The sequence below is a fragment of the Anolis carolinensis genome, chromosome 4 (assembly GCF_035594765.1).
Source record: "Anolis carolinensis isolate JA03-04 chromosome 4, rAnoCar3.1.pri, whole genome shotgun sequence".
Taxonomy (NCBI): domain Eukaryota; kingdom Metazoa; phylum Chordata; class Lepidosauria; order Squamata; family Dactyloidae; genus Anolis; species Anolis carolinensis.
In genome coordinates, this window is record NC_085844.1 from 47,613,705 (window position 1) to 47,638,131 (window position 24,427).

Genomic DNA, 24,427 nt, shown 5'->3' on the forward strand with positions numbered 1-24,427 from the left:
GTATTCCCCGTAGTAACCTATGGATGCGAGCTTGGACCATAAGGAAGGCTGAGCGAAAGAAGACAGACTAACTGTGGTATTGGAGGAAAATTCTGGGAGTGCCTTGTACCACAAGATCCAACCAGTCCATACTCCAGGAAATAATGTTCTACTGCTCACTGGAGTGAAGGATGTTAGAGGCAAATATGAAATACTTTGGTCACATAATGAGAAGACAGGAAAGATTAGAGAAAAGAATGATGCTGGGGAAATGGAAGGAAAAAGGAAGAGGGGCTGGCCAAGGGCAAGGTGGATGGATGGTATCCTTGAAGTGACTGGCTTGACCTTGAAGGAGCTGAGGGTGGCGATGGCCGAGCTGTGGCTTGCGCTGGTCCATGAGGTCACTAAGGCTCTTTCCACACAGCTGCATAAAACCCCACAGTATCTGCTTTGAACTGGAATATATCTCAGTGTGAACTCAAATAACCCAGTTCAAAGCAGATATCGTGGGATTTTCTGCCTTGATATTCTGGGTTATATGGCTGTATAGAAGGGCCCGAAGAGTCGAGAGCGACTGAACGAATAAACAACACTGGGCATTGAAAATTCCACAGCAACAACACATTATATAACAATTTCTTCGCATCCCAAATCCGCTGCTAGAAGCCCTTCCTCGCTTAAAGTAACAGCAGCAGCACCGCCGGCAACGACACAGAAACAGAAAACAAAAGAAAAAAACGGATAAAAAAGACTACAGTTCCCAGAATTCCAGAATGGGCGTGGCATGCGGAGCATTCTGGAAAATATGATCCGAAATCATTTTCCTCCCGGCTCTGCCACCGACTGCTATGAACGCCACAAAACCGCGCGCGTGCCGCTCCTCCCTCAAGAGGCAGTCCTCATCCCCAAGGCGGGAGGGCCAGGCGGCGGCCTCACGCAGTAGCGTTCCCCTTGTGCCACTTCCGCTGGGCGGGCGCAGGCTGCGAGGCCGCCCGAAAGCTCCACCCTTTCTCCGCCTTCCCCTCCCCTCAACTCCGACCGATGCTCTCGGCCTTCCGCCGCGCGGCCTGGCTCCCTGGGCCTTAGCCTTGACGATCGGCGGCAGCCCAGTGTCGCGTCGAGCCGAGCCAGGCCAGGCTAGGCCGGCGGTGCTGCTGGGAAGGCAGGCAGCTACCTCCATCTTGGCCGGAGCGGGCGAATTCGTCAAGTAGCAAGCCTTCCTTACCTTGGCAGCCGCCGCCATGAGCGCCGAAGACGAGATCATACGCATCGCGAAGAAAATGGACAAAATGGTGCAGAAGAAAAACGCGGTGAGAGAGACATACACATACACACAGAGAATGAATTTCGGAAAGGGAGGGGGGACGGGAAGGAGAGAGAAAGCGAGGGACCCCTCACGCGCCTGGCTCGAGCGCCCGCCCGGCGAGCCAATCAGCAGCGGCGCGCGCTCAGCTGGGCGCCCGCCCTTTTTGCCCCTCTGAGGGGGTAAATGCGTCCCCCCCCCTTTTTTTTGAGGGGCTTCAACTGTCACATCCGGGAACTTCTTGCGAGCACAGCCGTCTTTTAGGCGGGAGGCGGGCGGGGGAGTGGCGGGAAGGGGAGCATCTTCCCTCGCTTTCCCTCGTCGGCATCCCATTGCTAAGAGCATTTGAGTCACCTGCTTTGTGCGTGACTTGAAGGCCTCATGTCATTGTCAGAATTGGAAAGGGCGCCCTATTAGGATGCTAGCCTTTAAAATAGGCATGGGTAAACTTCGGCCCGCCAGGTGTTTTGGTCTGCAACTCTCACAATTCCTAACAGTGGGTAAGCTGTTAGCAATTGTGGGAGTTGTAGTCCAAAACACCTGGAGGGCCAAAGTTTATCCATGCCTGCTTTAAAAGCAACACCAAGGGCTCTTCTACACTAACCTGCTGTCTATCCTGCATGTCGAGTTTACACTGTCTATCAGGGCTCTTCTGCACAGCTATATAACCCAGAATGTCAAGACAGGAAATTCTACAATATCTACTTTGAACTGGCTTATCTGAGGCCCCTTCCACACAGCTGAAAAAAATCTCACTTTTTCTGCTTTAAACTGGGATATATGGCAGTGTGGACTCAGATAACCCAGTTCAAAACAGATATTGCGGGACATTCTCCTTTGATATTCCTGGATACAGGGCTGTGTGGTAGGGCTCTGAGTCCACACTGCCATATTTTCCAGTTTAAAGCAGATATTGTGGAATTTCCTGTCTTGATATTCTGGGTTATATAGCTGTGTGGAAGGGTTCTGAGAGCCAGTGTAAATTCATGACATGCAGGATAGACAGCTGGGAAATATGTTAGCCCAGGCTTGGTCCAACTTCGGCCTTCCAGGTGTTTTGGGTTTCAGCTCGCAGAATTCCTAACAGCCGAATTCCTAACAGCTGGAGGGCCCAAGTTGGACCATACCTGTGTTAGCCAAATAGCTAACACCCCAGAGGGCAGGATCCAAATCCAAAATGACCCAAACAGTTTATAAGAGCTGGACTAAAAACGACCAACATGAATTTCAACAAGGAGAAATATACAGCACTACACCTAGGCAATATAAATGAAATGCACAAATATAGGATGTGTCCTGGCTTAAAAACAATCCACGTGAAAGGACTTAGGACCCTTCCACACAGCAGGATTTATATTTGCCGCACTGAGATTATTCGTTGCTATTCAACCTGGGCAACCAAGGATTCCACAAGGTAGAAAGTGGCCAGGCTTGCAAGCAGCAAGGTTATTCAATGCTATTCAACCTGGCCAACCAAGATTTCCCCTTGGTAGAAAACCCCCAGGCTTTGAAGCCACGAGGCTACCTGGCCTAGCAAGGATGCCCTATGTAAAAAGTGGTCAGGCTTTTCAGCTGCAAAACTATTCAGTGCAATTCAAGCTGGCCAAACATGGATTTCCCCTACAAAGGAAGTAGCCAGGCTTCAAAGCAGCTCTTTGATTGGGGGTGCTACTGCAGCTCACCAAACAAGGATTCCCCTAGGTATACCAGCCAGGCATTGAAGCTGGAAGGCTATTCAGTGCAATTCAACTAGACCAACAAAGGATTAACCTTGGTAGAAGGTGGCCAGGCTTTGAACCAGTGATACTACTCTGTACTATTGAAGCTGACCAACCAGATTCCCCTAGGTAGCAACTAGCCAGGCTTAGAAGCAGCAATTTGGGCTGCAATTCTAGCAGCCCCCCCAAAAATTCCTGTAGAACGCAAGTACCCAGCCTTCCAAGCAGCAAGCCTATTCCATTGTATTCCAGCTCACCAAACGAGGATCCCTATAAGAAGAAAACGGCCAGGCTTTGAGGCTGCAAGGCTATTCACTGCTATTCCACCTGGCCAACAAATGATTCCCATAAGCCACAACAACGTGTGGCCGGGCACAGCTAGTTCACATTATAATTGCTAACAGTGTGTACAGAAGAAATGAAAAACAGTTAAAATTAGCTAATAAAGAAGTGAGGTGATTCTGTTGCAGTGTTACATACAATGACTTGTGAAAAGGAATTCACATGTTTATTGTGTAGTATACATAGTGCCACTGCATGCTGTATGCTCTTGATATTTGTAGCCCAGGACGGCTATGAATGTAGTCCAACCAAAAATAGTGGCTTCAGTTTTATAGCGGTATGAGGCCCAAGACAGTTCTTTTTCTTCCAATGTAGCCAAGGGAAGCCAAAAGGTTGAACACCCCTGATCTAGATCAAGGGAACTCATAGTTCCACTCTGACCTGCTTTAGTCAGACCTCGCCTGAAATACTGCACCCAGTTTTGGTCACCACAATTCAAGAAGGATATTGACAAGCTGGAACATTTCCAGAGACCGGCAACCAAAGTGATCAAAGGATTGGAAACCAAGCCTTAGGAGGAGTAAATTAGGGTACTGGGTATGTTTAGCATGGAGAAAAGAAGCTTGAAAAGGAACATGAAGCCATATGTAAGCATTTGAAAGGATGTCATGTTGAGGAGGAGGGGGCAAGCTTGTTTGCTGGTGCTCTGGAGACGACACATAACAGTGGATTCAAATTGCAGGAAAATAAATTCCACCTAAACATTAGAAGAACTTCCTGATGGGAGGGGGGTGGTCTTGTTCTTTGGACAGCCTATGAAAGGGTCAACACCCCTGTGGTGTTTGTTTTGCTGTATGCTCTGTTCAGAAGATTTCACCTTGCTTTCTGTCCTATGATCATTGGATTTTGAAAAAATGGCTTGTTGTAGAAACAAGGATTGGTGATAAAGCTTCAGTTGAGACATCTTTCCCCGTAATAACTATTTCAGGAGTGAATTTCCCGTTCTTGGTGTAGATTTATCTCACTTCCTGCTTTCTCACCCCTGTTCTTAACTATGAGTTGTTTGTAAATCAGATGTATGTAACTCAGGGACTGCCTGTATTCTAAAAATGCCCACATGGGTTGCTCAGATAGTGACACCTTTGCTTTCTGGTGGTTCGGAACTTTGTTTCCTGATCAAAAGTATTAAAATAAATGAAATTATTGTTGGGCAATGTATGGAAGATGTATATGAAACATAAATGAATGTTGTGGTTAGAATTGAGTTCCATCTCCAAGATATTTCTTTATGTGCATATATGTAAATATAGGTATCCCAAAATCCCCCCCCCCTAAAAATCCAAAGTCTTAAATACTTCTAATCCCAAGCATGCTGGATAAAGGATAATAGCTTTGAACCTTAGTGGTTAAAGTGGTGTCAGACTGCATTATTTCTTCAGTATAGGTACACTCTTAGCTAAGCATATCTTATATATACACAGTATAATGATGTATTAGGAATATAAATCCTACTGTTCCTATAGATTTATGATATAATCCTTGACATCATGGGTAAAAACTATGCATGTGTTCTTGTAGTGCAGGCACCCCTCCCCTGTTGGCCGTTTTCCAATTAAAACCCTCACACTGAAATGTTTAAAAAAACACCTTGAGAAATGGTCTAAAGGTATGATGCATTGTTTTTTCCAGTTGTCCTGAATGGTAGCTATCAGAAAAATGGAGGAGCCCCAATTAGGCAATGTGCAGCATCGCTCCTTCCACCTCTCTTTTAAATTTTGGATGCTTCATTCCCTTGCCTTCATATTTTTCATGGATCTCATTCCCTATGAGAACACCTTCTGCTGGCTCACTTGTCATATTTTTGAGGAATGTATACCTAAGGATCACATTCATTCAGAACAAGTGTGTATTAAAGAAGTTCTCATAAAGCTGTGCTTAGATGATCTATGTATTGGTGTTAAATGCAAATGATATTAGTTAGAATATTTGTTTTATAGTATAAGCAGTACTGTATAATAACTTACCTTATTGTGTAATGAATAGGTTCAAGTTGGCAGAGGTAGTGTTGCACATAAGGAATATTCAAAACTCAAGAGCAGTTGAGTAAGATTAGAGAAGAAAAGGTAAGACATAGATACAGAACCAGAGTATACTAAATATATTTCATGTGTGCTAGGCTGCATTCTCTAGACCGAAAATGGGAAGTCTTTGACTATATAGTCAGCCCTCTGGATTCAACTATATGCAGCTTAGAAATATACATTTAAAAATCCAAAAAGGAAACTTTGATTTTGCCTTTCTATAAAGGATACTATTTTTCTACTCCATTGCATATAATGGGACTTGAGCATCCACAACTCATGGCATCCAGAAAGGATCCTGAAACTAAACTCCAGCAGATACCAAGGGTCCACTGTATAAATATATTTGACTACCAGTCTCACTAGCCAACAAGAAGTTTCTCAACCTATTGTATTTACATGCTTCATAGGAAGCCGTTTAATACAGTGGGACATCTACAGACTGTGAGTACTAGAATAGTACCATAAACACATTGAAGGACTTGTCTCTGAATACCATAGAACAAACAAGGCAGAATTATATAGCTTCAAGTCAACAAACAGCCCCTCATTTTTGTGATTAAAACATGTGTTTTTTCTGCTCTTTGCATCATTTGAACAAGGGCAGATTCTTTAGTTAAAGTGGTAGAGAGTATCCCTTGCCCTTATGAACCTACTTTAATACATCAGAAGCCTTGTATGTAAATTACTGCAAATCTCAAGAAGCATAAAACCATAACTTCATTTTATTCTTTTTGGTGGGAAGCAGATTTAAATATTCAGCAAACCTATTATTAAATGGTAGGTTTCTATAATTTCATTTTAAAGAATGTTGGTTGTTTTCGTTTTGCTTTAGAACATTTCTCCATATAATTGAACTCATATTAAAAGTAGTCTAGATACAGTATTTGGTTGTGAAAATCTGCTTGTAAGCAAAGTGTTTCATGCTCGAGAATAAAAAAAACTAGCTATTGATAGTGAATGCTTATGTGACAGATTCAGTCATCTCCATATGTTTTAAGCAATATACCATATCAAAACAGTTTGTAAAATCTGTATATACTTAGATGGCAAAGCTTTTTGTACAGATCTTATCAAATGAATTATTTCAAGCGCATGTGAATGAGTTTATAAGACTTGGGCTACATGCTTCAATTAAGTATTAATTTGTTAACACACCGTAATGATCAAAATTAATATAACAAGTGCAAAATTATGTAGCACTTTAGCATTTTAGGCCTTTGACAAAGAGTCATTGTAATGTCACTGGTACCGTTGTTGCTTATGTTGAAAATGCAGGCCAGATCTCAGTTTTAATAGATCTGTTCAATCAGTGTAAGCATGGTAAGCCAACACTAATATAAATTCATTGATTGACTGAATCTTCTCTGAGTCTAATAGTTACATTTGAGCTATAATATCAAATATGAAAACAGCATTTAGGTTGTTGCTCCTATAGAGCAATTCTTACCATCAGTGAAACTACGCTGTATATTTCTGATTTATATATATATATACACACACACACACACACACACACACACATACACACCTTCAGCCATAGTAACTCACTCTTTATGCATACTCTTGATGATATTAAAAGTTATTTCCCAAAGATGTACATATCAGATTGAAAGTTAGCCTCAAGAAAGGCAAAGCCAAACCCTTCTGAAAAAATATATGTTTGGTATGCATCCAATGTGTGTTTGAAATATTATTCCTAGCACCTCTTCCTTTTTTGAACCCAGCTTGGACACCTGACATTTCTCATTCTATATAGTAAAAGCCTTTGTTACTAAGTTTTGAGCATTGAAATTAATGAAATGTTCCTGCTGTTACTGCAATCCCTGTGTACCTTTTATAGGGGACTGGAATATATATTGAGCATTTCAAATTTGTTCTGTTTTCCATATTTGTTGGCAGATATTAGTTGGAATTTGGATGGATTCTGCTTCTGTAGCTTGAAATAGCTCTGTTGGTATATTATTTGTTCTAGTGATTTCTTTATTAATTTGTTAACACACCGTAATGATCAAAATTCTTAAAAGAGAATTACCTAGATGCAATAAAAACATAGTGAGTTCTGATAAAGTTGGTGAAAGACAAAGAGAGAAAGGGAAGATTCCAGGAAAATGCAATTTTGTCCTACTACCCCTCTCTGATCACAGTATTTGATAAAGTGTCTTACTGTTTTCCCAGAGGCTTATTATCAAGCAAATATTTGTTTACTATTAAGTGGGAGTGTGGCTGCTGATGATAATGGGCTAAAAATGCAGTTTTGGTAATCATAACCTATAAATACTCATTAATAAGAATCAAATTTATTTTATGGATTAAAATTAAACTGATTGTTGATTTAAAATTGCATCCATTTCATGTCCTTTCTCTGGTTAATGGCTCTTTGATCCAGTGGAATCATTTGCCAATGCAATGGGAAGTGAAGCAGTTTTTGTGGTAATTCTCCCTCCCCTTTGCAGAAGTAGTTGTTCATAACAACTGTAATAGTCTTTGAGGTAAGCGGATGCCAGGGCAGACCTCCTACCTTAGTCTTCCCTCAGCCTACATCAGTCTCATGTGTATGGCAATAGACTGGACCCCATCTCAGTGACAGCTCATAGAGTTAAATCTGAAAACATTCTAACGGCATCAATTGCCACTTGTAAGCTGCCCTGAGTTCCCTTGGATGAGAAGGGCAGGGTACAAATAATTTAAATAAATAAATAACAGATTCAAACAGATCAAGATCATGAAATCAATAGATGGAAGTTCACTCAGAAGAAGCCTTAAACAAGACTCTCTTGTAAGTAGCTTATAGATTCAATGATTATTCAGGAAACAATTGTATCTAACACTTGCTCCCAGTGCCAGCTGCTATGGAGCAGTTTTTGGAAAGGCAATAGAATGAAGGGCAATAGCTCTTGCTAAAACAAGGCACCAGTAGTGGTGTTTTAGGCATGCTGAAGTCATTGTAAATGAACAGGGAAAATGTATTTTTGACTTTTCAAGCAGTGGGAATCACAAGCCCGTAATGTGCACTCAGCATGACAGTAACTGTTTAACATTGGTTGCATTGGACTGTGAAATAATTGTTTCATGAAAGTTTGAAATGAAACCAATTCATGTTGACATTTACCTCATTTGTGAGCTGACTAGTTTTATTAACCTGATCAACTCCTATAACAGATGAAGTTAGAGAGAGAGAGAGAGAGAGAGAGAGAGAAAGACATGCTCAAGACACAATATAAACAAGGGAATGGATAGCAGTTTGTCCAGAGTGTTCTAGTGAATTTGGATTTTTTGTTCACCATCTTGAGCACTTTATGCAAAGTGGTGAGCATTTAATCACGTTTAGAGGAGTTGTTCTTATTGCTGATCATGAGATCTACTCAGAAGAGGTTGGTGATTGCCCTTGTATAAGAAAATGTGACTTCCTCAAGGCCACCCAATGGGTTTTCATTGCTGAATGGGAATTTGAACCTTAGGTTCTCAGAGTCATAGTACAATACTAAAACCACTACACCACGTTGGCTTCCTCACCGAGTAGACCCATTACAATCTTGGAGATTTAAGTAATTTATAAATGACTTGTTTCTTTGATTCCAATCTGTCTACTCTATACACACTATGATTAGCTGTCATGCCCTGACATGTTCATTGATATGCCATCAAAATTATACAGGAATCGTGTGTGTGTGTGTGTGGGGGGGGGGGGGGGCAGGTCAGAAAGGAGGGAGTAGTTGCATTTGAGGCAATGCTTTTCCTTCAAATTATGTACCTATGAGAGTAAACAAAAGAGCAGATGAATATAGAACTATTCCTCTTCAGGGAGGATAGTTGTGGTGGAAGTTGATGGGAACAGTTGTTTGCTGTGTTCCAGTCTTTAGGGCTGTGATTCTGGAAGGCAAATGTTTTCATTAGCCTTTGGCCAGCAGAGGGGTTGTAATATCTAATATCTGGTGTCTAATGGAAGGTTTTATACTTCATGTGAAGATATATGCCTTCTCTGTGGCTAGGAGGCACTGCTGTGCTGGTAATTGGATAGTGATTGAATGAGCAAAGTAGCCAAACAGGAGATATATAAGCTTCGGAAATAGAATTTTATTTCAGTTTATTAAGAATATTTAACATTCATAGTATGGATTTGCAAATAAATGAAATAGCCATGTGATGGTGAAAAGAATATGAGTGTATGATAATATGGATATTCAGTCTTTAACATTCTTTTACAGGCTGGGGCTCTTGACTTACTGAAAGAACTCAAAAATATGCCCATGACTCTGGAATTACTACAGGTATGTGTTTACAGTTCTGCAGTATTTAAATCACACGTCATTATGCCATAATTATCAATAATTTGATTAAGATTCAATATCATGCAAACATATGCTTAATATAACAAGTGCAAAATTATGTAGCACTTTAGCATTTTAGGCCTTTGACAAAGAGTCATTGTAATGTCACTGGTACCGTTGTTGCTTATGTTGAAAATGCAGGCCAGATCTCAGTTTTAATAGATCTGTTCAATCAGTGTAAGCATGGTAAGCCAACACTAATATAAATTCATTGATTGACTGAATCTTCTCTGAGTCTAATAGTTACATTTGAGCTATAATATCAAATATGAAAACAGCATTTAGGTTGTTGCTCCTATAGAGCAATTCTTACCATCAGTGAAACTACGCTGTATATTTCTGATTTATATATATATATACACACACACACACACACATACACACCTTCAGCCATAGTAACTCACTCTTTATGCATACTCTTGATGATATTAAAAGTTATTTCCCAAAGATGTACATATCAGATTGAAAGTTAGCCTCAAGAAAGGCAAAGCCAAACCCTTCTGAAAAAATATATGTTTGGTATGCATCCAATGTGTGTTTGAAATATTATTCCTAGCACCTCTTCCTTTTTTGAACCCAGCTTGGACACCTGACATTTCTCATTCTATATAGTAAAAGCCTTTGTTACTAAGTTTTGAGCATTGAAATTAATGAAATGTTCCTGCTGTTACTGCAATCCCTGCGTACCTTTTATAGGGGACTGGAATATATATTGAGCATTTCAAATTTGTTCTGTTTTCCATATTTGTTGGCAGATATTAGTTGGAATTTGGATGGATTCTGCTTCTGTAGCTTGAAATAGCTCTGTTGGTATGTTATTTGTTCTAGTGATTTCTTTATCCTAAGTGCCCTGAGTGCATCCTCCTCTTAAATTTGCAAAATTGTATGTTCTTCTTCTAGTAGTTCTTCCTTAATGGAATGCATCACCCTTGAATCTCTTCTATATCTCAGTTCCATCATCTACTTTTTTTCTTGATCATACAATGTGTTCCCTTGATGATTATATATCATCGTCACTCTTAATTTAAAATTTCCCTTGGTTTCTGAGATCTTGTTGAAGAAACCTCTTATTAGAACTTTTTAAATGCCTTATTCTATGTCTTTGTGTTGATTACTGTAGTAGTTGTCTTTATCCCTAGGAACAAGTTGCTGAACACTTGTTTTCAGGATTCTGGCCCTATTTCTGTTATCTTTTCTTTCATGCCTGTCATTAATAGATTTAGGTGATTCATTTATCATCCAGTGTGACTTTTCTTTCTTTTTGGCGTTAGATCGTTTCTTTTTATTTCCTTTTCTGAAGGAATCCCTGGCTTTGATCCAGGGTGCTTTCCATTCCTAGTCCACTTGCTTAATAGAGCAAATCTGTTTTTACAAGGACTTTACATTCCATAAGATATAATTTTGCACAATAATTAATCTTGTATTTTTCATTAGCTTCACTCTAATTTCTTGTATTAGTAGTTTATAGTATGCCACAGTCTATAACTGGTCTTGTTTTTGCAGAAAGAATAGAGCTTCTCCCATCTTCTTCCAGTTATGTGGCCTGTTCGATTTCTGTATTGATCATCAAGTGGCATCCATGTATGTAGTCATCCCATTGGGTTCCTGAAGAATGTGTTAGCAATGAAAACATCTTGTCCATGCAAATCAATCAGTTGCTATCCTGATTCATTTCTTGATCCTAGCCTGAATTCTCCAAAAATGTTTGGTTCTTCTCTTCCTATTTTTGTGTTCAAATAATCTGTGATTATCAGCATTTCTTGATTTGGTGTGTGATTAGTTTTATCCTGAATCCATCATTGACTGTTAAAATGTATTACTCTTGTGTTTCAGTAGTTGGAACATAAACTCAGATTATGAGTAATTTGATGTATTTTCCTGAAGTCTTAATGATATTATTCAGTCACACTTTTCATTATATCCTTTGGCTGCCATTATTATTATTATTATTATTATTATTATTATTATTATTATTATTATTTACACACCCCTTTTTCTCTCTACAAGGTGACTCAAAGTGGCTTACATTAAAAGCATTTCAATACACTTGAAAATCTACAAATATAAAACATTAAAACATAATCAGATATGAATGATATTTTAAAAATTCAATTTTGCTACAACTCTATAGCCTAAATCTAATTTTAATTCCAAATTTGAGACATTGCAACAATTGCTGAAGTCAACACTAAATTCTGTTGATTAGTTAGGACTAGCTATTGGCCTATGAGGCCAATGGCTGGCATCATATGGACTTGTTCTTATCTGTTCCCTACAGCCCTGGTTGTTACACCCCAAGGCTGCGGGAGCACTCTGAGAAACAGACAGGAAACCAGTATAACACACAAGCGGTTTATTGAAGCATATGCGCAGTTAGCGAAATAAGTCAGTATTAAAAGTAGTCCTTAATATAAAGTCTTTAGCGTTTCCAAACAAGTTCAGCAAAGTCCTTTCTGTAATCCACCAGTGAAACTCGATAGTTTCACCCAAAAGTCAAGGATAGTTCTTAAACCAGAACCAAGAACCAAACGCTGCAAACTACAACTGTAATCCACTTAGTGAGTCCCATCTCAGAACAAGGAAAGCAACATAAACAAGGCAAAGTCAGTCTCAACTCAGGAACAAGGATGGCAGGGTACAAGGCGAAGTCAGCCTCGACTCAGGAACAACAACAACAACAATAATTATTATTATTATTTATTTATACCTCGCCACCATCTCCCCATGGGGACTCGGGGCGGCTCACATGGGGCAAGGCCCAAATAGCACAATTTACAAACACAACAGCATAAATACATTAAGCAATATACAAAAAATAGTAAAACACAGTAAGACAATAAAACAAGAGTTAATACAGCAATAAATCAATCAACCACCAAGTACAATTCAGTCGACTTCATTGGTGGGGGGGACTGCAGCAGCAATATAAAATAACATCATCACTTAAAATACCAGAATAAAAGGGACCTAATAAAATTCAGGATAGAGTTATAGTGCCAACTGAGGCCGGTCAAGGATGGCAGGGTACAAAGCGAAGTCAGTCTTGACTCAGGAACAAGGAGAGCAAGGTAACAAGGCGAGGTCTACTCAGGAGTAGCGGCACGGCTTGCAAGGAACTGGGAACCTGGCTCGGTTTCCAAACAGGAGTCAAGGCTGGGAGCTGGATACTGGAACCTCTTCCAGGGAAAGGCAAAGTTGACACCGCAATGAGGAACACAAAGGGGAACACTTTTAAGGAGATTCCAAGGTTGTGAGATTAAGGGAGTGCAGGACCCACAAAACTTCCCATGGGAAACGGTCATTATCGAGCCTCAGAGCTAACCTCTTGCTTCTTCAAATCCCTTCCTTCTTGCTCCTATCTCTCGTAAAACACTCCCTCCGATTGAAAACTCAATCTTCGCCCAGGACAGTACCATCTGGTGTAGGCAAGATCGCTAAGGCATCGGAATGTTCTCCAATTATCGGATCCTCCTGTGTAATAATATCAGGCAGCTTCAAGGCCAAGGGGACTCGTTCTGGGCCTGGATTCGTAGCATAGTCTGTTTCCAACTCCAACTCTTGATGAACTATAGACCGCAGTGGCTGAGCCACAACACTGGTCATCATAGCTAATAATCAGAAATGATGGATGTTGCAGTCCAACAACATCTGCATGGTTCCACCAATTACTTTACATTTCTCATTGATGTTGGTGATAAATGCCTTCAAGTTGTTTCTGACTTGCTTCTACCTTAGGTAACACTTTATTGAGAAAAGGTTTTCTCAATAAAGTTTGTTCAGAGTGGGTTTACCATTGCCTTAATATCCTTGAACTGGATTTTAAATTTCATATATAATTAAAGCAGAACCAATGTTTACAACTTGAAGACACAATTATAAAGTAAAAAACTATTTTTATAGCAAATTCATATTATGCCTAGAGCTCAATCTGCTATTAAACCCTTTTAGGATAAACACATTGAAAGGAACGGGACTTGCTAGTCACAACTAATAAGTTCATCTAATTTCAGTAGATCCATCTTAGGTTGAGTTAATTAGATTCCCTTTCTGTTTTGCTAACTTTAAATAATTTTATTCTAGCACTGTAGATGGCAGTAGCTATCTCTGCTTTACTATCCATTTGCCTCAATGATATTTTAAAAGATATATCCTAATACAGTAATTCTCAGTATCTTGCTATAGATATTCTCCCTACAGTAGACTGGATTCTCTAGAGTAGATTGTTCTTAATGTTTACCAGCAAGAAGTCAAGCAATACTGCTCTCAAGGAAAGTTTGTTAATCATTCTGATTATTCTTGAATACTCTTTGGATTCAAGAGAACCAAAGAGAAAAGCCTGGAGTATAACCTAAACTGTACTCTCATGAATTTCAGTATTGTATTGCTACCATTAAAGGTAAACCCTTGCCATTTTGAACAATGCTTAACTAGAAAAAAAGTATTCTGGCTGTGTCTTTAAAGAGACTACAGTGATAATTACTTAAGGATTGTATGCCTGATTTCCAGTTTCATACAATCTTGCATGCTCTGCTACATTTTAAATTAAATTCTGAACTTTTCTTGTTTCTTTGTAAACATCTGTTTAAAGTTTGAATACCTGTCTTTGTTTACAGTCTACAAGAATTGGAATGTCAGTGAATGCAATACGCAAACAAAGCACAGATGAAGAAGTTACATCTTTAGCAAAATCTCTCATTAAATCATGGAAGAAGTTATTAGGTATAGCTATACTAAGGTTTTTAGCTTTTCTTTTGCTTCTTTTCAAATTATTATTTTATAGGTTGTTAGTTATTCACGGGAAAAGTCTGATTTTCTTTAAAGTATATTGTTTGTTAAAGGATCTGCTTACATTTTTATTTATTTATCATAGGGGCTACACTTTTATATAACATCACCACCTTCCCCATTTTTATACAGATGGTCATACTCTCTTACCTTGTACTGTATGGTTTAGAGCAGAGTTTCTTAAACTATGCTCTTCCAGATGTTTTGGACTTTAGCTCCCACAATTCCTAAGAGCTGGTAAACTGGCTGGGATTTCTGGGAGCTGAAATCCATAATACCTGGAGGAACAGAGTATGAGAAACACTGGTTTAAAGGATTGTTAAAAAATACTGAGAAATTAAGTTGATGTCTGCAACCTGAGTACTTGTAGTTTATATACATTAAAAAGTAGATTTGACTGTGTAGGTTATACACTTAAAATATGTACATGTTGCAGATGGACCATCAAATGATAAAGACTCTGAAGATAAGAAAAAAGAAGCAGCATCGTCATCACAAAACAGCCCAGAAGCAAGGGAAGAAAGGTGTTTCTTTTGTTTCTTTCCTTTGTGATGATAGAATTAACACTACTACTTGCAGTTTGTCAAAATTAGTGTGAGGGAAGCAGATCTTTTATAAGAAAAAAGGGTTTTCTACAGTGGCTAACCTAGGCTAAAGGCTTGAGGATAAGATTCTAGAACCTGATAAAATAATATTTAAAAATGGAGAATTATGAAGAATTGTGCAGATGCATGTGATACCTTAGATCAGTGATTCTCAACCTGGAGTCCCCAGATGTTTTTGGCCCACAACTCCCAGAAATCCCAGCCAGTTTACCATCTGTTAGGATTTCTGGAAGTTGAAGGCCAAAAACATCTGGGGACCCCAGATTGAGAACCACCCTCTTAGATACAGTAGAGTCTCACTTATCCAACATAAACGGGCCGGCAGAACGTTGGATAAGCGAATATGTTGGATAATGAGGAGAGTTTAAGGAGAAGCCTATTAAACACCAAATTAGGATATGATTTTACAAATGAAGCACCAAAACATCATGTTAGACAACAAATTTGGCAGAAAAAGTAGTTCAATACGCAGTAATGCTATGTAGTAATTACTGTATTTATGAATTTAGCACCAAAATATCACGATGTATTGAAAACATTGACTACAAAAATGCGTTGGATAATCCAGAACGTTGGATAAGCGAGTGTTGGATAAGTGAGACTCTACTGTATATGAAAGCCTGTGCCTTTAGAGAGGAACATGTGAGTGGATAAAGTGATTATTTAAAGGTTTATTATGTTAAATGTTAGTTTTCCTCTAATATTTTAAATAATAATAACCATGACAGCTGCTCAATAATAGAATTCATAGCTTCAGAGTGTAGTGGATGATCATCTGTCAGGTGTGCTTTGCTTGTTCTTTTCTTGCCTGACAGGGGGTTAGACTAGATGGCCTATGTGTTCTCTTCCAACTCTCGGATTCTTTATGTATCATACTATATTTCAAAAGAGATTGTAATTTGATTTGTGGAAACTGGATAGAAGAAATGTTTATGCATGTGGGTATGTATTGTCATTTTAGCAGTTCCAGTAGCAATTCAAGCAACCGGAAAGAAGAAAGTAATACAGGTTCAGACGCATTTATTTCTTCTTTTCCTCGGGCTCCAATCACATCTGATTCTGTAAGAATGAAATGCAGAGAAATGTTGGCAGCAGCTCTCAAAACAGGAGGTAAGCATTTGAATAGTAGGGACATTAATATTCAACTATTTTGTTCTCACAATGGAAGATTATTTCTTTTCACAGGTTCCTCTTTGCTACAGGCAAAACAAATATCTCTGCTCAGGTGTTGCATAGTTTTGGCACATCCTAAAATTTTAAAGAAATTATGGCAGAAATATACATGAATTTGTGTCCTTATATGTAAATTGTTTTGCGTGTTTGTTTTATTTGTGAAAGAGGCACTATTTTCAGGTAGCCACATTGGATTCTGTGCAGGATTGTTTATTGTGCAAACCCAGAGTATTGTAGAAAAAAAGAAACCCATGTGGCTAATTGTATTTTTATTTTATAAGTTGCAAGATTGATGTATTCTACATAGAAAACAGCAGTCTTGCACAAAATGTTTTGCAAAATATTTGTACAGGACTTCAATAACCAGAAAATGTCTTGTGACCACATATGGTATCTTTCTAAGGGTTCATTTAAAAGTACAGTTGAATAATTATGTGAATGTAGCAAGTATAACAATGGTTAATATTTTTAGAACTGAAATTATTCACTTCGAGGATGAAAACCTTAAATTAAGCCTGCAATCATACATCCACTTGCTTGGGAATAAATGTTATTGTTTTCCCAGAGTACTTGTAATAATGATTCTAACAGCCTTAGAATAAGTTTTGATGAAGAATGGTACAATTAAAATGTATTTAAACACATATTAATGGTCACAAATTGTATTTTTTTCCTAGATGATTACATTGCTATTGGTGCTGATGAGGAAGAGCTGGGATCTCAGATTGAAGAAGATATCCTTTTCTGTCCATTGAGTGTTTGGCCATATAGTTTCTTTTTCTTTTCTTTTTTTTTTTTTTTTTGGGGGGGGGGGTTGGGAGTATTTGTACTTTATACTTTATGCCTGTGATAATTGATTAATCAACTGTATCATAGTCATTAGATTCTTAAATTTTTTGATGGAACTCACCAAATATAGAAATGGTTTTCTATATTTGGTTTACATACATTTTAAACAGTCAAATAATATATACTTCAACAAATAACAAAATGCAAGATCTGCCTTTAAAATATTCAGCATGGCATCAAATTTTCCCATTTTATCTTTGTAACCAAACAGATTAGACTGAGTATGCAGGTGTCTTATGGTTCCTTCATGAACGTAGTTGCTGAGTAGCACAGTCATGAATTTAGATTTTTCCATTTGAAAGTCTGATACCCTGTTCAAGGTTCCATACTGCAGGGGTAAATTACTGTTTTGGTCCTGGTCCTGGGAGCGACCTTTCAGGCTGAATAACACAGGATTTGGGAGTCTCCCTTTCCAGCTGTATATTTCCTTTTGAAAGAGAGTTCTGGCCTTTTAGCATGAAGAAAAGGACTCAGCTACTACTTGGATATGTCCCTCCAAACAATAGCCCTTATGGCATGTCATCCAGAAGAAATTCTCCTGTTTATGAGAGATGAGGATGGTTCCTTTTAGTGCACCATCCCATTTGGGGTGTCGACTCTGAAGTGGGGGAAGGTTTCTATATTTTCCTGCCAATGAGTAATGTTATTTTAAATGTTTTAAGTTTCTTCAAACAAATGAATAAAGGAATCAATATAAGTTGCAGTGCTAATTTTGGCTAAATGTTTGTACCAGAATAGAATGCAATTCTATGTGGTTTAAATTGCTGTTGTTCTTAACTCATAAGCACCTATATTTCAGGAGCTAAAAAACACTGACATGAAATACAAAAATAGGGTGCGCAGCAGGATAGCAAACCTTAAGGACACAAAAAATCCTAATCTAAGGAAAAATGTTTTATGTGGAAATATAGCTCCTGACAGGTTTGCAAAAATGACAGCAGAGGTAAGTAATTTACTCATCTTCATGTTTCATTTTCTGAAAAGCTGTTCATCTTACTGGGAGCGGGGTATTTTGGAAATGGCATGCTATAATGGTAGGACTCGATGCCAATGATTTTTGAATGAATGAAACTTTATTTATAGCCTGCCGTATCTCCCCAAAGGGACTTGGGGCAGCCTACAACAAAATACACAGTGGTAAACATTCAATGCCGACAATAGTATATAAACAACTCAGTAAATTATAGAACAACTGAAAGAAAACAAGACATAACATAATCCACTTAATTAAAAACATACTAAATTCCTAAAATCTCCCTAAAAGTCTCTAAAATTAGGCTAAAATTTTTGGAGGGGAGATGGCAAACAGCAGGTTAACAGGATGAATGTTAGCAGCTAGGTGAGGGTGCATATCGATGTACTTAGCCTTCTTGCCTACATCTTGAGGTTTTATCTGGCAAATTTTTGCACGTTATCTTGTACAGCAATTCTATTTGACTTACCTTTGGTAATATATTTGTAAAAGAATGCTTATGCAAGTTTTTAATTTTTTTGGAAAGATGCATTTGATGAATGTAAGGAAGCTGCAGATTATGCTTTGGGCCTTTCTCACCCCGGCAAAGCCGGGGGAGGGAGGTTTTTGCTGCTTCCTCTGCCAAAGAGGAGTTCCTGCTTGGGAGGAAAATGTCTGGGAGAAGTCCTGAAGACATTTTGTGGGTAGGCCGGGGAAGGGGATACTTTAAATCCTTCTCCCCAGATGGCATCAGGGCCCCTTCTTGGTGGGCCTGTGAGGGTGACCTAGTCCATGGTCATTCACGGAAGAGGGTTTTTTGGTCTTGCCTCAGAGCCCCAATGTTCCTAACCATGTGAACGTGGGGGGGGGGGGTGTCCTTTAGGCCCTTTCTTCCCCGCCTGCCCTCGCGCTGCTCCATTGTTCCTCAATGGGGCCCCATTGTTCCCCAGTGTGGAGGCAGTGGCACCAGGCCTACCATGCAGCCCTATTTTTCTTTACTCTGGCTGTTTTTTTTTTTTTGGGAAGCCATTCACTTGGAGGGGGGCGAAAGGGCCTTCCCCTCGCTCCTGGGGCCTATACACAGAGGCCTCGATTAGTGTTTTTCCTTTCATAGCCCTACTGTTTCCCTCTCCGGCTGTTTTGTTGGGGGAGGCCGCCATCAGCCTTTCCCAGGCTTTCCCCCCCCCCCTTTGTTTGATGGGGAGGGGGGGAGGGGCCTTCCCCTCACTATGCATGAGGCAGAGTGGCCTTTCCCAACCACCTGTTTTCGGAGATACCTCCCTCCCCTTTTTTAAAGCTTTCCTTGGTTGTGCCCGGAGAGGGAAGGTACATGGTAGTTGGGCTTTACCCTGCCGTCTGTGGTCCACTTCCATCCACGCCCCATACATTGTTCATGGGGGTGGAGGGAGGAGTGCTCCTCCCTCCCCCCCCCCCCCCCCGAGTTGGCAGCCACAAGGAGGCACTTCCTTTCCTCTTCCACATGGCGATGTAAGGAAGCTGCAGATTATGCTTTTTATGTTTTCTTTGACAAAGGAAGGGCTGTATTATAGAACTAATAAAGGTTCCTGTCTGAAAGTCTGGTGATTACCTTTAGCCATTGTAGACTAGATCTGTGGAAGATCAATGATCTGACTTGAAAGAAGGCAGCTTCTAGATGTTTGTTCAAGAATCCAAAATCATAAAGGTGAAATTTCTTGCTAATTTGGTATGGAAATGAATTGAGGTTGGTATCATAAATTGCTCATCCACTCATATGATTGTCTACTGTATAAGTAGAGCTGATTTTACATGCCTTAAATTTCACCAAAGTTGTAATTTAAAGAAATGTGTATTTTTCAGGGTTCCAAGGAGAAAAATAAAACATAGATCAGTAATCTGAAACTATGGTCAAAACCAATTTAACAACTTCACCCATTATTTCAGCTACATTACCTACTGTTGGAGTAAATTACTAATGAATCACCCTTAAATTACTGTGGTAATCTCTTTGTCGTCACCACAGGAGATGGCAAGCGATGAACTGAAAGAGATGAGAAAAAATCTTACCAAAGAAGCTATAAGAGAACATCAAATGGCTAAAACAGGAGGAACCCAAACTGATCTGTTTTCGTGTGGCAAATGTAAAAAGAAGAATTGTACTTACACCCAGGTATGCCAAGTGATATTCTCCCCACATTTAGTCATTCATATTTCTCATCCACTTTTTCTAACATACTTGTAAAGATTCCATAATACCATTATTTGTGAAATTAGTTTATTTTTGTTATAGAGAGGGGTTTTTTAATCTGTTGCGGAGCCAGACAAAAAATTTGTAGCTTTCTAACTGATGAGCAGCAGCTTTCATTTGTTCTAGTTAGCATGACAGTGTTGAGAGATTATGGGGTCTGCAAGCTAGCAGTGGTTGGAGGGCCACAAGTTGCCTTGATATGTTAGATCAGGCACGGGCAAACTTTTTAACTTGAGGGCCACATGGTGGACTGCAGCAGGGTGGGTGGGCTGGCAGAAAGGGAGGGGGGAGGCCAGAGGGATTGGGGGGTGGGTGGAGGGTTTGACACATGATCCATGGCCGCACCTAGGAAGTTGTGCTCATCAGCACCAGCCCTGGGGGGAACCTCTTTCTGGCCTGCACCTTGGCCTCCACTGCCACAAGACTCTGTTGCTCCTCGCCAGCACACTCCCCTTCTTCTGGTCTCTGCCCTTGGTGGAAGGAGGGCAACTCTTCTTCCTCCTCCTACACTGCCTCCACCTGAGTATGTGGCTGCCTAGGGCTCTCTTTCCCTTCCTTCCTGCTTCCGTTGTTCTTCTTTCCAAGGGGAAACTTGCCCTTGAGGAAGGTGGCGGCAGCAGAGGAGGAGGAAGAAGAGGTGGAAGAGGAGCCACCCCTCTCGTTGCCAGGGGTGGAGACCCGGAAAAAGGGCAACACGCTGGTTTCAAACGCGCCAGTGAGAAGCAGCTAAGTCCTTTGGAAGTGGAGGCCAAGGTGCAGGCGAGGAAGATGCTCTGCCTGAGGCTGGTGCTGCAGCCTCGTGTGACTTCCCTTGTCTTCCTTTAGCATGAGGACATGGGCGGGCTTCCACATCCTCATGCTTACAGGAAAATGAAAGAGAGGAGGGCCTGAGAAAAGAGCCCAAATGGCCGCATCCAGGCCTGGGTTTGCCCATACCTGTGTTAGATGAATAGCAGTGTGAATGAAATACAAATGAACTATTGAAAGAAGTACATAAGTACACAATAATGTCAAATGCTTGGAGGACATCGCCTCACTGCAACAATAAATACAAAATCTGGACATTTGGATTGTGGCATCATATGCATATGCTATAAGCAGAGGCTGGATGCCCATCTGTTCGGGGTGCTTAGAATGTGATTTCCTGCTTCTTGGCAGGGAGTTGGACTGAATGGCCCATGAGGTCTCTTCCAACTTTATTATTCTATGATTCTATTGACATTTATTTAGAGCACTTCAGGAAGATCATCTGAAACTCACAAGAGCAGCAACCTCTGCTCCTGAATATTCCATATTTTTGAATACATCAGCTTTATTTAAAAAGTCTATTTTAAATTGTGCTAGAATTAAACTAGTATTGATGCCAGTCCAAGAGGAGCACATGTCAGAGCTCCAAGAGGAGTGCATGTCAGCACTAAAGTGGCAAAGCCAACAAGAGTCTCAGGATGTGTTGAGAGTTAGCATTAAAGCTTTACTACTGAGTTACATTAGAATTTGTATACAGTATTAAGGACATTTAGTAATTTATGCCTTTGGGAATACAATTGCACCAGAAGAAACAGGCATAGAATTTCGATCTGTCAGGAATAAAATAATCTTGCATTGACCACTCATCCCTGTAATATTAATCAAATATTTCTGTTTTCTTCTGTTTTCTTTAGGTTCAGACACGAAGTGCTGATGAACCTATGACAACGTTTGTTGTATGTAATGAATGTGGAAACAGATGGAAGGTAAAAGGACTGGTATTGTTTATCTTCTGTATAGCAGACTACCTTCTAATACAAAGGTGGCTGCTATATTTTCTGTTTTATTAGTGTATTTTTTGTCAGGGATGTTTATTCAGAAACTGTATTTGTTGCAGCCTAAATGTAAAAAGAGGTAAAGACTGGGATGCCAGATTGTTGACAAGTCATATACTGTCATTGGAATGTGGTCAGATACTATTTCATAAATTTTTATTGAATCTGGAGGATAAAAATGGGAAATATCTCCATGGCTTTCCTAGAACAATTTAGTAGGCCTCAGTTGGAAACAGAGTGAATTAAATTCCAGCAGAGCAAAGCAATTACCACATATACTGTATAAGTCAACTTCATATGTAAGTCCAGGGCATGTCTGAGGGCCAGAATTATCGATTTTGATGTCAGTGGTTATACTAAGAGAGGGAAAAGCATCATCCAGTCACCACTCAGACATTAAAAATGACAGAAGCAGCACCACAGCAGAGAGTAGAGGGGATCAGTGCTTTTAGGTTTCCCAAAATTGGACTAAGCTCTTGCCTTTTGCCTCTCTAGTCAGAGAAGGGGTGGTTCCTTATTAAATCAGAGCTTAAGATACAGTATTCACATTGACCTGTGGATAAGTCTACTCAGGTTTTGGGGGTTGATCTTTTAACTAAAATTTCTACACTTATACGTTAGTATGTAGGGTATTGCCTGAACTGTTACATCTGCAATGAAATTTCAAAATTGAGGCAGTAATGAAATAGACCATTCAAACATCTATTGTAAAATATGAATACATAGATCAAACTTGATCGCAGACCATAAAGTTTTCAATACCACAGACAATCAAGCTCTAGTACATTAAATAACAAAAGACATTTTTCCATTGGCGCCATGCATACTGGTAACTATTTTTCAAGGTGGTTCAAATGTTTAGAAACTGAACATAAACTGCCCAGCAAATCTTTCATTCTGTCATGCTTGAAAAAGGCCTAGTGATTGTGGTTTCCATGTATTTTCTGTAGTTCCTAATGAAAATGGGGCAGATGGAAGGGGGAGAGGGCCTGCAAGGTTTCAAGGGTGGATAAAAGGGTATTTAAAAAACCTGAAGGTCTTTGTTTGCGAAATAATGATGTAAACGTAGCTATATAACTCTAGTGAACATTTCCTTTTCTTCTTTTCTTCCAGTTCTGCTAAAAGAAGAAATTGTTTAAACCTGGACCAGTATGAAAGATGATTTTATAATTAGCTTTAAGAACTAGGCCATGCATCTAGCTTCCTGCAAAAGCCTTTTTTTTTTTTTGCTTTTCCTTTTAACCAACACCTTTGAAGTCAGAATCTGTTTTTGACACATCAGTCCCTGTAGTTAATAGTCAGTAGAGCCAGGATGCTCATGTATGATGTAATTTCTTCCTTTTCGCCCTCAACCCCCATTTTTATAAGCAAGTCTACATTAAACTTTTATCAATGACGTTTGGGTAACTGCTTTTTTCTTAATGTTGTGAGCAGAGTGTTGTCTATCTTTTCATTTGGCATAGCCACTGAAATGTTTTCTTGTAGAACTGAATTCACAATTCATGAATATATTCCTTTTTAACCATTTTGGTGTGTGAGAGCCAATTGTTTTGAATTACACTAATGTAAGAAGCTACATTATGTCTGGGTGAGCCATTTGTATAAACTTCTGCATTGGCCTTTCAGAGCTTTCAGATATCTAATGCTTTATAATATGCATGGCCTCCTGTTAAATTACATTTGATACATGCTTTACTCAACTCAAATGGTAGATCTATTGTGCAGCCTTAAAGCATGGTATGAATACTTTGTCTTTATTTCTAGAGACATTCCTGAACGTTTGGTTTGATCTTAATTTTTGTTCGCTTTCATATTCTAGATTCCCTAATTCACTGTAGATTTTGCTAATCGATTATGCTATTCTGTTGTGTGCTGCCTAGCTTGGAGGTTAAAATTTAATATTTGCTATATATCTCAGTTCATATGAACTCTTTTAGTACAATTTTTTTTACATGTACTGATTCCTGGACCCAGAGGTCAGAAATAAAATCGTTTTTTCACCACCTGGTTTGGTGGAATTTTATTAGACAATTTCTCAAACATTACCTTAAATGCTTAAAAAAGATGTTAACAAATCAAAGAACTTTAGTGTTTATGTGTTTATTTAAGAATTTAGTTTCAGGAAATAACATCTTTTCTGAGTTGTGTGTGGAAGACTTTTTCTATTTCCTCCCCAAATCTTTATTAGCATGATATTGAGAAGATTGATCTCTTCACTGAATCAGTTGAAAAGGTATTTCTCTTCACACTAAAGAAGCATTTATTTACTAGACAATTTACTTTTTTATACATTTATTGCCATGGACATGATAATTGCAGACTACATCTGATAAGCATTGC

The 24,427-nt window shown here is 39.3% G+C and overlaps 1 protein-coding gene across 3 annotated transcripts; it reads left to right on the forward strand.

Moving 5' to 3' along the window:
* The first annotated feature begins 929 nt into the window (after positions 1-929).
* Positions 930-23,483, forward strand: tcea1 (transcription elongation factor A1). 3 transcript variants are annotated; one of them, XM_062980366.1, is made up of 11 exons: positions 943-1,289; positions 5,326-5,405; positions 9,572-9,634; positions 14,308-14,413; positions 14,916-15,003; positions 16,046-16,194; positions 16,935-16,991; positions 17,895-18,049; positions 20,061-20,207; positions 21,947-22,018; positions 23,201-23,483. In XM_062980366.1, exons 3-11 carry the CDS (start codon positions 9,608-9,610, stop codon positions 23,207-23,209), a joined length of 810 nt encoding a protein of 269 aa, XP_062836436.1. In that variant the 5' UTR covers positions 943-1,289; positions 5,326-5,405; positions 9,572-9,607; the 3' UTR covers positions 23,210-23,483. The 3 variants fall into 3 exon arrangements, with proteins under 3 accessions (XP_016851157.1, XP_008114397.1, XP_062836436.1); XM_016995668.2 differs by lacking the exon at positions 5,326-5,405 and having other exon boundaries at positions 930-1,289; positions 16,049-16,194; XM_008116190.3 differs by lacking the exon at positions 5,326-5,405 and having other exon boundaries at positions 941-1,289.
* Positions 23,484-24,427: the final 944 nt, after the last annotated feature.